This window comes from Phragmites australis, chromosome 1, assembly GCF_958298935.1.
Source record: "Phragmites australis chromosome 1, lpPhrAust1.1, whole genome shotgun sequence".
NCBI classification, from domain to species: Eukaryota; Viridiplantae; Streptophyta; class Magnoliopsida; order Poales; family Poaceae; genus Phragmites; species Phragmites australis.
The window spans coordinates 9,656,890-9,670,607 of NC_084921.1; the positions used below are offsets into that span (position 1 = coordinate 9,656,890).

Here is a 13,718-nt window from a genome sequence, read left to right on the forward strand (position 1 = left end):
GAGAGGGCGAGAGGGAGGGAGAGGCGACGGGATGACGGTGCGCCGACGGAGGGTGGCGGTGGCTCTGTTGACCGGTGGAACAAGGCGATGTTGGTCAGATCCGGCCCGGGCTGGGGCGGATCTGGCCGGTGGGGGCCGAGGGCGTCGGCCGACGATGACGAAGAAGCGGTGGCCAGAGATGATGAAGGAGGTGGCTAAGGTACGTTCCTCATGGGGAAGAGGGAGAGAGAGAGAGAGAGAGAGAGAGAGAGAGAGAGAGAGAGGCGGTGAGCTCACCGGCGGTGGCTTCAGAGCGGTGGCGGCGGCGGTGCTCAGAGAGGAAGAGAGGGAGACGGCGGAGGTGAGGGAGAGGGGTGGTGCGTTGCGGATGGGGGAGAAAGGAGATGGCATTATTCACCTTTTATAGGGGGTGACAGCGGCTGCGCGGGGCGCGAGGTGAGACGAGGCAAGGCGCGGGGCACGAGGAAGCGGCGCGTGGGGCGAGGTCCGCCTGCAACGCGAGACGAAGGGATGGTGTGGTGCGGCGCAGCACAAAGCAGGAGCGGCACCAGGTTAGGGGAGAGAAAGAAGGAGAGAGAGGAATTTTATTTTTCTGAGTTTTTTAATCCTTCTGAGAGAACACGGGTGTAACAGAAATCATCTCAAAACAGTCTCATAACAGTTACAGATCCAGATCAGTGTACCAATTTGGGAAAAGCAAATGAAACGACACAAATTGAACTAAATTTCAATAGAAATTAGATAAGAAATGCAAGGAGATATTGCAGAGGAGAGATCGAAGAGCACTCACCTTGCCAGTGGTCTCGTAGTAGTCGTTGAGGAAACCTGGTACTTGGACTGATCCAAGCCAAACCAGTTCGCCACGTACTCATCCAGGCTTGCGTGAGCTGTGACCAAACAGCGAAATCTCCAAGCATAGAACCCCCAAATCCTGGAGAGAGAGAGAGAGAGAGAGAGAGAGAGAGAGAAAAGCCTCCAAAACCATGAAATGTGGCTGACTCAACTTCCTGCACGAGCGGGATGGCGCCCCCCAGGGACGCCTTCTCGTATTGTGGCAGAGGCACCTGCACTGGTGGTAGGGCCGGAGTCAAAACCACCGGTGCCGCGGGTTGGCTCGCGAGCTTCTTTGGATCCTAGAAGCAGGAAGGCCACCGCGAGCCTTGTGAACATTTGGGGGGGGGGGGAGGGGCGAGGGGAATTGGAAGCTTAGGGTTTCGGGGATCAGTACCTCGAAGAGGGACGCCATTGGGGGTGCGGTGGCCGCGCGTGCTAGGTTGAGCTTTGAGTGCAGGGTTTTGCCTCGAGTGAAGAAGAGCCAGGGATGGGGAATTTTGGTGCTTTTGTGATTCAATGGGGATCTGGCCACCGGATCAAGCTGGTACGAGGGAGGCGGGGATTTGGCCAGAGAGCGCGTTGCGGGAGATGTTGAGCGAGTTGAGGAAGCGGCAGTTGGCAACCTCGGTTGGGGTTGGGTGTGAGGCGACTCACAGTTGGGAGGCCGATTTTTTGCGAGGGAGTCACGTTGGGAGCCCAGTTTTTATGTAGTAGAGCACTATTGAAAGATGGTATAAAAATCATCTATAGTTTAATATTTTCAGAGAATATTTACAAAGAAATATAATTATGCATAATGTTGATTGATGTTGTAACGAGTAACCAAGACTATAACTTTGGGAAACAAACACCGATACAAAACAAAGAATAATTGATCATAAGATGCATATAAGATTTTAAGGTGATCATGAGACACATAGTTGGCTAGCTCTATGTAGGAATGAGATTGGCGACTAGAGGGAGGGTGAATAGGTGCCTCAACAAATTTCATGCGAAATCGATGGCCTTCTCCTATTTGGATCACCCAACGCACCTCAAAACTCAAGCGGAAGCAAAAATAGAGAGAAGTTTTAACAACAAAAAATTGAGGTAACATGACTCCACGGATGGTATATGAACCATAGGTTCTATTTAAGATCAATCCATGTATCTTAGCACTCAAAAGATCACAACTTACAAAGAAACAAGAAAAGATGAATACCGAGCAACGAAACTCTCAAAGTTGATTGTCTAGAAGCAAGGGAATTCAAGACTCCATCACACAAGCGTGTGTATGTGAATTTTATACCTCTAGCAACAAGAAAAATGACCTCATAAGGTGCTGAAATTTCAGCCAAAAACCAAAACGAAAATCAAAACCGAAAAACTTGCAAAGGAACCAATAGAGGGAAACTAGAAGGAGGGGAATTCAAACATATGCAAAAATATAAACTTTATTACTCAAAGAGGTCAGTCATATTTTAGGCGAATTACAAAGATTTATCTCCCAAAACTCTCACCTATTACATAGGCTAAGCACTCATCGTTCTTTCCTCTAAAACCCTAGCTCTAAGCTCTCAAATAGGTGGCACAAGAGGGGTTCAAGTGGCTGGTTCAAACTCTCTCATAGCCCTACCTCTCTATTTATAGGCCTAGGAAACTTGATCCTTAAGTTTTCTGCTTTTTTTCAAAATATCCCTCTCGTGCAGTAACTCATACATACCATCGAGGGCATTTTTGTCCATTTTCTTCTCCATTCATCGGACGGCTACAACGCCTTAATGACTTAGCTTCATCTCGACGCAAGCTTCATGATGATGCCACGTACTCCTCCAGTCCTCCAACGGTTTTGAGGCAAAACCGCGAAACCGTATGCACGCTTCTCAAAGCGTGACTCACCGCCTTACTTACACCTTAAGCAAGCGCTTCGATGTTGACGTATGTACTCCGTCATGCGATCCTGACCGCCGAGAAGTCTCTTCCCCTTTCGATCCCTCGGACCACCTTGTCACTTACACTGGCATCCCCATTCGCTTGACTTTGTCAACACGCTGTCTCCATCCGCCTTCCATGCTTTGCTTGACCTCCACGTGTTCAGCTAGAATCACCCTTGACTCCGCCTGGCCTCCTTGATCGTCCGGCACCAAGCACTCCGCTTGGCCCCGACCATCCTACTGTCGACCGCTAAGTTGCATCCATCACCTGCACACTATGAGACAAGCAAGCACATATCTCCAACTCTAATTACAGTTAGTCCATAATCAATATGCTTAAATGAAATCCCAAATCAATTCAAATTACGTCAAAGCTCATACAAAACTGAATGTCATCAAGCCAAATAAATACCACTATCAATCACTAATCACAAGTAAACCAAGATACATTTCATCTTAGTTTCTCAATCTCTCCCTTGATAAGTGTATTGACAACCCTCAAGGCACAAAAATTTTAATTTGAAGAAATTAAGATAAGCTCATCCAAGTGACAAAAACTCAAAAAAGAGCAAAATATATCACTTAGCATAAGAAATATTGTAAAAGCCCTAAGAGAGGCAAAGACGAGCCAAAATCCTCAAAAGAGCAAGAAAAAACTCAAAAAACCCAAGAACACATGCTCGTCCTTGATGGTTGCACATATTCCATTTTTTCATTTCTAGATTAATGCAATTTTCTCCCCCTTTGTTGAATATTTGTGCATAATATCTTTGGACATATTTTCTCCCCCTTTGACAATGCAAACATCAAGGATACAAGACTATGCGAAAGATGTGCAAATAAAATGCAAGCCTACAAAGCTTTACATATAGATTACAAAGCACTTGCAAGGACTAGAGATGTCAAAGCACTAGGAGGAGTAAACAATATAACTCAAAGGCGTACAAAGTCTCAAAGTGAGTTCATATGACAAGCATCGGGAGTGAAGCAAGTTTTGATCATGTTGTTCAATTATCCAAAAGATGTCACCACAAAAGCATCCACAGTTTCATGATCAATGCAAAGATTAGAGAAACTAGTGCTATGTTAAGTTCAAACTAGGCAACAAAGTTCAACCCAACAGGCTATGCAAACACCCACATATCAGTCTAAGCCTTAGTTTGACAACATAAAAAATAACAATCTTAGCATATTAAAAGGCACAAGTTAACTTTCTCATTTGATCATTTAACTATCCTCAAGTGAGTTTTAAGCAACCATGGGTTCACTTATTTGGCAAACCGCATCAGCCCAAAAACCAAAACAAAAATCAAAACCGAAAAACTTGCAAGGGAACTAATTGAGGGAAACTAGAAGGAGGGGAATTCAAGCATATGCAAAAATATAAACTTCATTACTCAAAGAGGTCAGTTCTATTTTAGACGGATTATAAAGATTTATCTCTCAAAACTCTCGCATATTACATAGACTAAGCACACATCCTTCTCTCCTCTAAAACCCTAGCTCTAAGCTCTCAAATGAGTGACACAAGAGGGTTTCAAGTGGCTAGTTCATCGGACGGCTGCGGCGCCTTCACGACTTAGCTTCGCCTCGATGCAAGCTTTGCGATGGTGCTACCTACTCCTCCAGTCCTCCCACGGTTTTGAGGCCAAACTGCGAAACCGCTTGCACGCTTCTCAAAGCGTGACTCGTCGCCTTGTTTACACCTTAAGCGAGCGTTTCGATGTTGACGCGTGTACTCCGTCATGCGATCCTAACCGCCGACAAGTCTCTTCCGTCCCAATCTCTCGAGCCACCTTATCACTTACACCGGCATCCCATTCACTTGACTTTGTCAACACACCATCTTTATCCGCCTTCCATGCTTTGCTTGACCTCCACGTATTCAGCTAGAATCACCCTTGACTCCGCCCGACCTCCTTGATCGTCCGGCACCAAGCACTCTGCTTTGCTCCGATCATCCTGCCGTCAACCGTCAAGTTGTATCCATCACCTGCACACCATGAGATAAGCAAACACATATCTCCGACTCCAATTACAGTTAGTCCATAATCAATATATTCTAATAAAATCTTAAATCAATTCAAATCACATCAAAGCTCATGCAAAATCGAAGATCATCAAACCAAATAAATACTAATATTAATCACTCATCACAAGTAAACCTAAGTACATTTTAACTTTGTTTCTCACTCTCAACAATGGATTAGAAATTGTGACTTTGAATTATTGAATGACTCGTATTTAGTGAAGAGATGAGAAGACTAAATAGTGTATATTTATGATATGACTAAATATTGAAGAAATATTTGTATTAACTATGAACACATATTTAAACGTTGGGTCTACCACTGCCAACTGACCAAGAAAGCTTTGGTTACCAGAAGAGGGCAGTCGTTTGGTCGAATAAGGTACCAGCGGAAGGCACTCTCTACGGGATACTAGCCCAGGTCGAATGAGGCCTGGGCTGCTGTAACCTGTAGACGGCGGTGAGGTTGTCGACGGTTAGTCGCAACCAATTGTAGTGGCAGGAGAATAGGGAGAGCAGCACGTGCAAGTTAACCCTGCAGTTCAAGCCTCCTAGTTTTGCCCCTGGACCACGGCTCGCCCTGGAGACCTAAACAAAAACAAGGTAGTTTGGCTTTGAAGTACCGTCGTGTTGTGTATTTACCGCGCATTATTTGTCAACTAATGCAAGTCTACAAGTTACATTTTACAGGCGTATTCATTTGGAATGTCTGTTTAAGCATCGACCGGAAAGAATGTCAATTGAAAATGACTCATTTTTACTAGACAGTAATTGCAAAAACCTCATCATCTCAACACGACCATCAGCATTGTGACAAAGAGCGTCGCCAGAGGCAAAGCATGACGACACATGAACATTTGGGCTAGGGCCGAGCCAGGCCCCGTTCTGGGCAACATGAACTTTCATGCCAAAAAAATGTACCGCTAGTATTGCTCCAAATAATGGATTGCTCGGTTCATTCTTTCTACACATCGATCTTTCTGTTCTCCCGTGTGGTTTGCCTGCCCTAATGCCTCAGCATAGACAAATATAATCATCATGGACATGGATCCCCGCCAAATGGGGACAACAAAAATAATCACAACACCAACAATACAGCAACATGGTGGGAGGAGGGATCCTTTTCTTTCCTTCCACACCTTCATCTATTTTGTTCAAGTATAGCAGTATGTACAGATTTCCTGAAACAAGGCAAACAAAAATATGTCAATCATCTGCCATCTGCCACTACCTAGGCAGCCCGCCCACTACATACCTTGTGACAGTAGAACCCAGAGATGTACCAGACTTCTGGTCAGTGCTGCTCCAAACTTTCTTTTTCATCACTCGAGCCTCCTTTCAGTGACTGTACTTCAAGACAGGTAGAACACTCAAAAACCAGCCTTATAATGTCTTGTGTTGATGTTGAGATGAAAGAACCAAGAAAATGAAAAAAAAACTTAATTTCTATGTTCGATAAGATTGTGTCGGAAATTTACCTTGTATAAGTACTTCCTCCTCAGCTTGATGGCCAAACGGACACATCTTTTTACATTGATTTTCAGCATATTATCGTTGAACATCTAAAGAAAATCCATTGTGAACAAAATAACTATAACTAACCAGTCCATGGACACAAGGGTTTAGATGACATGAAAGAAAGTAGTTACTGAACTTGCCTTGATAGCGTCATCTATTGAGCAAGTCCCTCTAATTATCTTGTGGCGATTGATTATCAAGATTGCTGCTACACAGAATATAGGCAGTTCGTCATCTCCACTCCTTGCTAATACATTTGCACTCAGATGCGGCATCTGCTGATGCCTTGCCCATATAGTAGCACCTGACAAGCCACAAAGATGATTTCTTGTACTGGATTTTGCTCCAGGATGGCAAGCTCCACAGATTTCACCATTTCTACGATGGAATTTCCTGAATTTGGATTTTCTTCTAGTGCAACTGTTCACCTGATGTACTTCTTTGACCTCACATGATAAATCATTCTTCAGATCTACTAGCAACGGTTCTAGACAGTTCACTTTTAAACGCCTGATTGCATCTTCATCAAAATCAGCAGCCCACATCATCTGAAAGGCAAGAAAAACACTGAATCAACAGAACAAGATTATAGTGTAAAGAGCATTTAAAATAAAATAATCACTTGCAGTCCTGAACTGATGTAAAGGGCACTTCAGTGTGGTTATGTGCAGTACCTAATACCACGCTTAATCTCTTAGCATTATTCAGGGCAAGTAAATTATTTAACCATGTTGTCACAAAGATTAACTATCATTATTATGAACTATTTAGGTCTATGATGATTTCAAATCCAAATAAAAGATTCACCATATTTTACCTACATGCCTGTTTCAAAGAATTCTCATGCTAATTCCATGTAAGAACTAGTCAACTAGGGATGATCCAAAATAAGACAGATATGCTGAAGTGCCAGACCTCCCACATGATCAACGATTCCTCAAAGGATAGCTCTCGACGAAAAAGCACTAGCAGCATCCGAAATGCAAAATGAAGGCTTTCAGCACCAATTGCTGACAAATGTTCAAACAATTCTACATCTGTCAATTCCATGATCTTCCACAATGCTTGAAGCTGCTTCATAACTCCTGTTGGTCCCTCCAGCTGGAAATTTTCACGCTGAGGTGCAGCAGAATGTACATTATCCATCAAGTAATGTAAGGGACAAACTAAAAGGAACAACTAAAATTTATGATAGATGCAAATTACCATCCTTCTCAGTAGCATCTCAAAGCACCAAAAAGCATCCGCATCATCCTCATAAATAACAACAAAAGGTGACAGCAGATCACTCATACCTATAATCAACTTATCCCATTTAGAAATTTAGATACATCAAGTAAATAATTGTAGCAAATGAAGCTTCATCAAAATATGCAAACCTTGACAGTATCCAGTGGAGGGATCAACCCATGCATAAACTGCAAGTATATCTGACATTCTGGCCATATTCTTTGATTCTCCATAGAAATCAAGGTGACTATCTGTTCTCACCACATCAACCACTGCATGAAGTGTTTTTTTTTAATTGTTGGTATCGAGAATACAACCAGAAGAGACCACCAGAATTATGCAAATGAAGAGAAAATAAGCATACCAATCCGATGCAGTGTCCAAAGCCATTCGGAGACTCTATCTTTGTTGGCAATCAGACTGTTGGATTTGGTTCCATCAACTAAATCTGCTTCTGGTGCATCAGATATCCTCAACGAATCTATAACTTCCCTACTATAGCTAGTATCATCTAACCATCTATCCTGCTTGTATGCATCTGAGTGAAAGACGGCTGAGTCACTGTTGCTCGCTCGAAACAGATCATTGGAGAATGAATTTGACTCTATAATGAGATCTATGTTATTATTGATTTGGAAGCTGTGCACGCGTTCATCACGGGGCCTTAACCTATCTTCAGGAACTGAGAAACTACAATGACTTTCTTCAACTCCATTGCTATCCCCACCACCATTCGAGAACAAGTTTGTACCAGGCAGGGAAGGAAAATCAGTGAAGGTCTCACTGTCATACCTTGGTTCACCGATGTCATCGTAATCTCCGGAATGTCTTGAGCAATTATTCACTGCTGTGGAAGGCACCATAAAACTGGACTCATAAACAGGGCTACTGTTATGTATGTTGAAACCGGCTGGTTGAGCTGAATTAGTACAGCTTTTCCATTTTTGAGACTGTGGTGTGCCACCAGACCCATAATTCAAATTGGAATTTGCTGCTAAACCGCAAGGTGCATGTTGTGATGCTTGCTGACTTGTGTCGCCTTCTTCTCCACTGTCAATTTCTTTAGGAAAAGTCCTGACATCCATCAGCTTCGATCCAACAGCGTAGGCCAGCTCACCTGTACCAATGCTTGCATGCATGCTTTGGCACTGCCTAATTAAATGATGATATTTCTCCCTACATAGAAAGAAATAAAGCATAAGGTTAGAGCCCCTCCAGGTTTCCAATAATACTCACGGGTGTTAAACTACAAAAGGAAAACATTAGTCTCTAAGCTTCAAGAATTTTTATTCAAATAATCACGCCACTCACAAATGGAAGTAAATCAAAAGGGCAAAAATTAAATGGAAAAACTCCAGCCTCCAAAATATTAGAAATAGCAACTGCAAATGAAATAGACTACAGAAAATAAATTTCACATATTGAGGCAACTACATCAAATGAATCATAGAACCTCAGAACAGGCACAATACCAAATCTACAGTTTTCAGAAAACATTGACAACACCAGTTTTTCCCATAGAGAGTGCATAGAAGGTAGTATACTGAAGAAAGGACAAAGGAGAAACATGTGCAACAAAGACATGCTATGTGCTTATGTCGGAAATACATTCAAAGATCCAGACTGGTACTCGGGACAAGCATGGTGACACATTTTTAATATCATTTGCTATGTACTACACATAAGTATAAATATAAGAGAAACTCTAGTTTGGGACTAAAATTTTAATGCTTCATATGCAGGATAATGGTAAAACTGGAAAGGGTACAGAAATTTAGCTGTAGTAGTTTATTTTACTAATACAAAAATAACCAAACTGATGCCTACCACATCATTCTTTTTTGAAAATAACATGCAAACCTCTTAGCCACTTAGGATTGTAAATAAAAAAATCCTTGTACAATAGACAGAAAAAATATCAAACCTTCGAGCAGCTCTTAGTTTCCCCCTATATTCCGAGGTGCTACTCAAGGCATAGCAGCCAAGAAGAAATTCCCAAACTTCTGCTCGAATAGAGGGATCCACGCCCTGTACATCAATGATGGAGGTAGAAGTTGTTAATGATTGATAAACACTGTGATGCGCTTTCATTATTCACAGTTGTGCAGACAGTTCTTTTGGTGATGAAAAAAAACTGGTATACAGAAGCTGATACTACTGCATGACAGTGAAGCCTAAAAAGCCTAAAGGCAGGGGGAGGGGGGGATCATTAAGCGCCCTTCAACAGCTAAAAGAACATGAAAAGGAAATTCCTGAAACATTAAATACATAGTGAACTCACCCCTACGACAATGAATTTAAGGGCTTTACGGAAACTTATGACCTTTCCATCACTGTCAAAACATGTGTGCCATTTCTCTGGTTTGAGCATTTTGCTTCCCTGTATGATTGCAGATAAAGGAACAAAATAGTAAGCAGTGCAGGAATAAAAATTCAATATGAAGTATAGTTAATAGTCATATACTCTGGTAGACAAATGGATGCAATTGTCATTTTATTATATTGCTAATTTGTCAAGTTGCAATTTACTTGAATGGTTAACAATTACAGTGTGTCATCATCTTTCCAATGCCAAATTAGTAATCGTGTTCAGGATGTGCCTTCCCTCAAAAATATTACCATAATCATATTAAGATAAGCGTCAACGAACAAAGTATGACGGGAGTGCATCTGTATTTCCTAACTGCCTCTGTTGAGAAAACACTTAAAGCGCCCTAAACAGCAGTAAACATTAAGGAAATGGTTTTACCCTGCTGTGAAGCTTATGCGACACTGAACCTTGTCTGTGTCCAGTGGCCCTTATGATGTGCAAATAATAAAATAAAAGAGGCATATTGTTTTTCGTATATAATGGTACAGGATAAAAACTAAACATAGATGAAATATGCATTGACGCAACAAAAGAAGGCTTCAAGCTCAAGTACACATCTATACCATGTACATCAATTACCAAATAGTAAAAGTGAGCTATCACTATACATCATGTGATTAGTGTAGTTAAGGGAAATGCAACAGATACATTCCTTGCCAATAATGGCCAACCCATAAGCAGTTGAGGGGGTGTTTTGTGTGTGTGATGAGGCCAATTTGTGGGCGCTAGCTGGTGCCAAGGGGCTGTCATTTCTGGCTGCCTCCCGGGTTAGCAGTTGAGGGGGTGTTTTGTGTGTGTGGATTGTTCTTTTGCCTGCTTTTGGCGCGTATGTAATACCTTATGCGTGATCTGGTTGCGTTCTGTGTGTGTGTTTGTATTTCACCCTTTTCTCCTTCTTAATGCAATGATGCGCAGCTCTCTTGCGTATTCGAGAAAAACGGCCAACCCATAAGCAACGGAGCAGCAGTGGTCGGGCCAATGTCACGGACAAGGGAGCAAGAAATTCATTGGCATTGGCGTTAGTATCTATCATGCAATACATATGAAGCTGTGCATAACAGGAGTGATTAATAACTAAGAAGCAAAGCGACCTTAACTGGAGAGGGGTTGAGGCAGGGGTCCCCAATGTCACGGACGAGGGAGCCAACGCCGCGCTGGAGGTTCGCCATGGCGCCGCCCGCGCGGCCGCCGGCGCCGCACATCCATTTGATGTAATCCCCGCCGGCGCCATCAGGGGCGGGCTTGATGGGAGGCATGGGGGTTCACTTGAACCCCAAAATCTTTGGGAAATAAACTGAGCCCGCAGCACGGCTAGATCGCTCTTGCGCGCTGAAGAAGACGAAGACGAAGACGAAGACGAAGACGAACAAGAACCGAATCGAACCCAACCATGGATTCGATTGGATTGGATTGGATTGTATTGTAGTATGGTAAACAATCCGTTCAAGCAATCGTAGGGCAGTTACCGACACGAGAAGGAAGGGATCGTGCCAGGTGCGGGTGGATGGATCTCCACTCCACGCCAGTCCAGATGCCGCAGAGGGCGGCAGAGCGCGAGGCCTCGGCCTCTCTACGAGAAAATACTTCAGCGAGAAGAGGGGTGGTCTGGAGTCACACGTCGCCGGCGACGGCGGTGAGGTCGCCGTTGATGAGGCAGAACTAATTTGCGGCGGCGGTAGAAAAGAGAGAAGGATAGCAAACCTCACAAGTCACTAGTGGAGTCGAGTCTCCTCAAATCTACAGATTTCCGGTTCTGCCCCTCGATGCACGGCCGAAGAACATTGCAACGTGGGGAGGATCTAGGGGTTTTTCTGTCCTGCATATTCTTTCGACACGTTTTCTGTCAATCTCGGTACGGACGGTTCGCGGTTTTACATGATCGGGGCGGAAATGACAGCACAAATCAGTATTATCAGATATTGGTATCTTGAAAATGATACTATCCGATATTTAAAATATAAATATGTTAAGAAAATTTCACATTTGACTGGCATATATGAATATGGATATATTAAAAAAATCTCAAATAAAATGTAAAATCTTAAAAAATACGGATGTGGATAGGGATAATATCTATTTCGAATATACAAAATTATCTTTTTAAATCTAATTAGCCATCCCACTATATTCTTTTTTCTTATTTTCTCATCTAATTCCTTGGACCTATTTCACTTCTGTAATATTGTGTCACGTGAAAGATAACTAAAACTTATTCTCTTAGAGCATCTTCAACCGAGCCATCTTCTCACCCCCTATCCTATATTTGAGGAAAAAACGATGAAAATCGGTCTCCAACCGATCCCCTATCCGACCCCCTTTATTTGAGGAGCCCTTAAATCTTCTCCCTCACCCCCTACATCTAGGGACTCCTCATCCAACCCCTCATTTGGGAGAGAGGGGAGAGAGAGAGGGAGAGAGGGGAGGGAGAGGAGAGAGAGTTACCAAATATTAATAAAATAGAGGTGATTCGAATATAGGGGGTCAAATATGAGGGGTCGGTTGGAACGCGTTGAGAAATAGGGGATAAAATCTGGATGAGGAGTCTTTAAATAAGAGGAATAGAGGGTCAAATATGAGTAGTTGGTTGGAGATGCTCTTATGTGTTATTTGGTAGAGCTCCAGATCCTAGCTTCATATTAGGTTTGGAGTTTATAGGTTAAAATAAGGTCTATTTAGTAGAGCTTTAGTTTCAAATATTTTTAGAGCTAGTCATCCATAGCTTAGAAATTCTTGAAAGTAGAGCTGTGAATAGTTAGAAGATCTTTGTTAAGATATTTTATTCTTATTTTAAATTAAAAATAAATATTTAAATCACTTTATTTTATCCTAAGAACTCTAAATCCTGCATGAATCTCAAAGCTGGAGCATCGCCAAACATAATTAAAATAAAATAAGCCTTTATTTTTAGTCTAAAATATAAATAAGATGACTCACATAAACACTCTCGATGTACCCATGATTTCAACTCTATATATTTTTAGAGCTATAGATACCTAGGTCTAAAAATTATTAGAGTTAAAACTCTATAAATAGACCCTTAGCTATGGATACCTAGGTCTACTACATATCAGTTGTCACTTAGTTATTTGCTAACATTGTATCACTGTGTTTTGTAATGAAAATAGGAACAAATGTTAGTTTACATTAATGACTGGTAATCATTTGACACATAGCTATATATGCTGTCAAATATTAACATGCTATCAAATCTGTGTTAGTCATTCTTGTGCTATATAAAATCGTTATTCCATAATTTATCGATAAAGCTATAGAATATTCATAGTCAACCCAAGTAAATGGATATTCGGGTTCGAATTCGAACAATCCGATTTGTAATAGTATTTGTGGATATTCAAATTTCTTTTTTGCATTTTTTTTGAAACATGGATACAAATATGAAAAGTGTACTATCCAATTCGTATCAGATCCATTTTGACCCCTAATCCCCAGGCAGTTTTATCTGATCCGAATTCATGGATCCTCGGAACATTTTTATTTTAGCACCTTTTAAACTAATATTTTAAAAATAACACGTGCGAAACTAAATTTCTAGGAACTAGCCACTTTTGTCATGCCAAATGTATAACAAAGTACATGGCGTAACTCACCAACGTGGTCACGAACTAACCCCTTTTGTCACGCTAAAGTACATAGTGTGACTCACTAACGTGGTCACGCTGGCGTCAACCCGACGCCTTTACACGTGGGACCGACGTAGCACCCAGAGTCACACCAAAGGTGTTGGTGCGACCGCTGTCACGCTAATACTTTTGGCATGACTTAGGCCAATACAGAGCGCCGCGTCAGCCCCCCTCCTCCGCCT

At 42.2% G+C, this 13,718-nt stretch overlaps 1 protein-coding gene across 2 annotated transcripts; it reads right to left on the reverse strand.

Moving 5' to 3' along the window:
* Positions 1 to 5,547: 5,547 nt before the first annotated feature.
* Positions 5,548 to 11,625, reverse strand: LOC133908816 (uncharacterized). 2 transcript variants are annotated; one of them, XM_062350998.1, is made up of 11 exons: positions 10,993 to 11,625; positions 9,806 to 9,904; positions 9,449 to 9,552; positions 7,889 to 8,700; positions 7,674 to 7,796; positions 7,501 to 7,589; positions 7,210 to 7,410; positions 6,435 to 6,842; positions 6,255 to 6,338; positions 6,032 to 6,121; positions 5,548 to 5,957 (listed from the first exon to the last, which is right to left on the reverse strand). In XM_062350998.1, the coding sequence occupies exons 1-10, from the start codon at positions 11,149 to 11,151 to the stop codon at positions 6,071 to 6,073; spliced, it is 2,130 nt and encodes a 709-aa protein (XP_062206982.1). In that variant the 5' UTR covers positions 11,152 to 11,625; the 3' UTR covers positions 5,548 to 5,957; positions 6,032 to 6,070. The 2 variants fall into 2 exon arrangements, with proteins under 2 accessions (XP_062206982.1, XP_062206975.1); XM_062350991.1 differs by having other exon boundaries at positions 10,987 to 11,625.
* Positions 11,626 to 13,718: the final 2,093 nt, after the last annotated feature.

Excerpts from the sequence above, each read along its gene's own strand:
- LOC133908816 (XM_062350991.1), bottom strand. The coding sequence starts at position 11,151 with ATGCCTCCCATCAAGCCCGCCCCTGATGGCGCCGGCGGGGATTACATC. Across the intron at positions 9,553-9,805 it reads TTAAATTCATTGTCGTAGGG|GGCGTGGATCCCTCTATTCG; the intron begins GTGAGTTCACTA and ends ATTGATGTACAG. Across the intron at positions 6,843-7,209 it reads AATCGTTGATCATGTGGGAG|ATGATGTGGGCTGCTGATTT; the intron begins GTCTGGCACTTC and ends CTTGCCTTTCAG.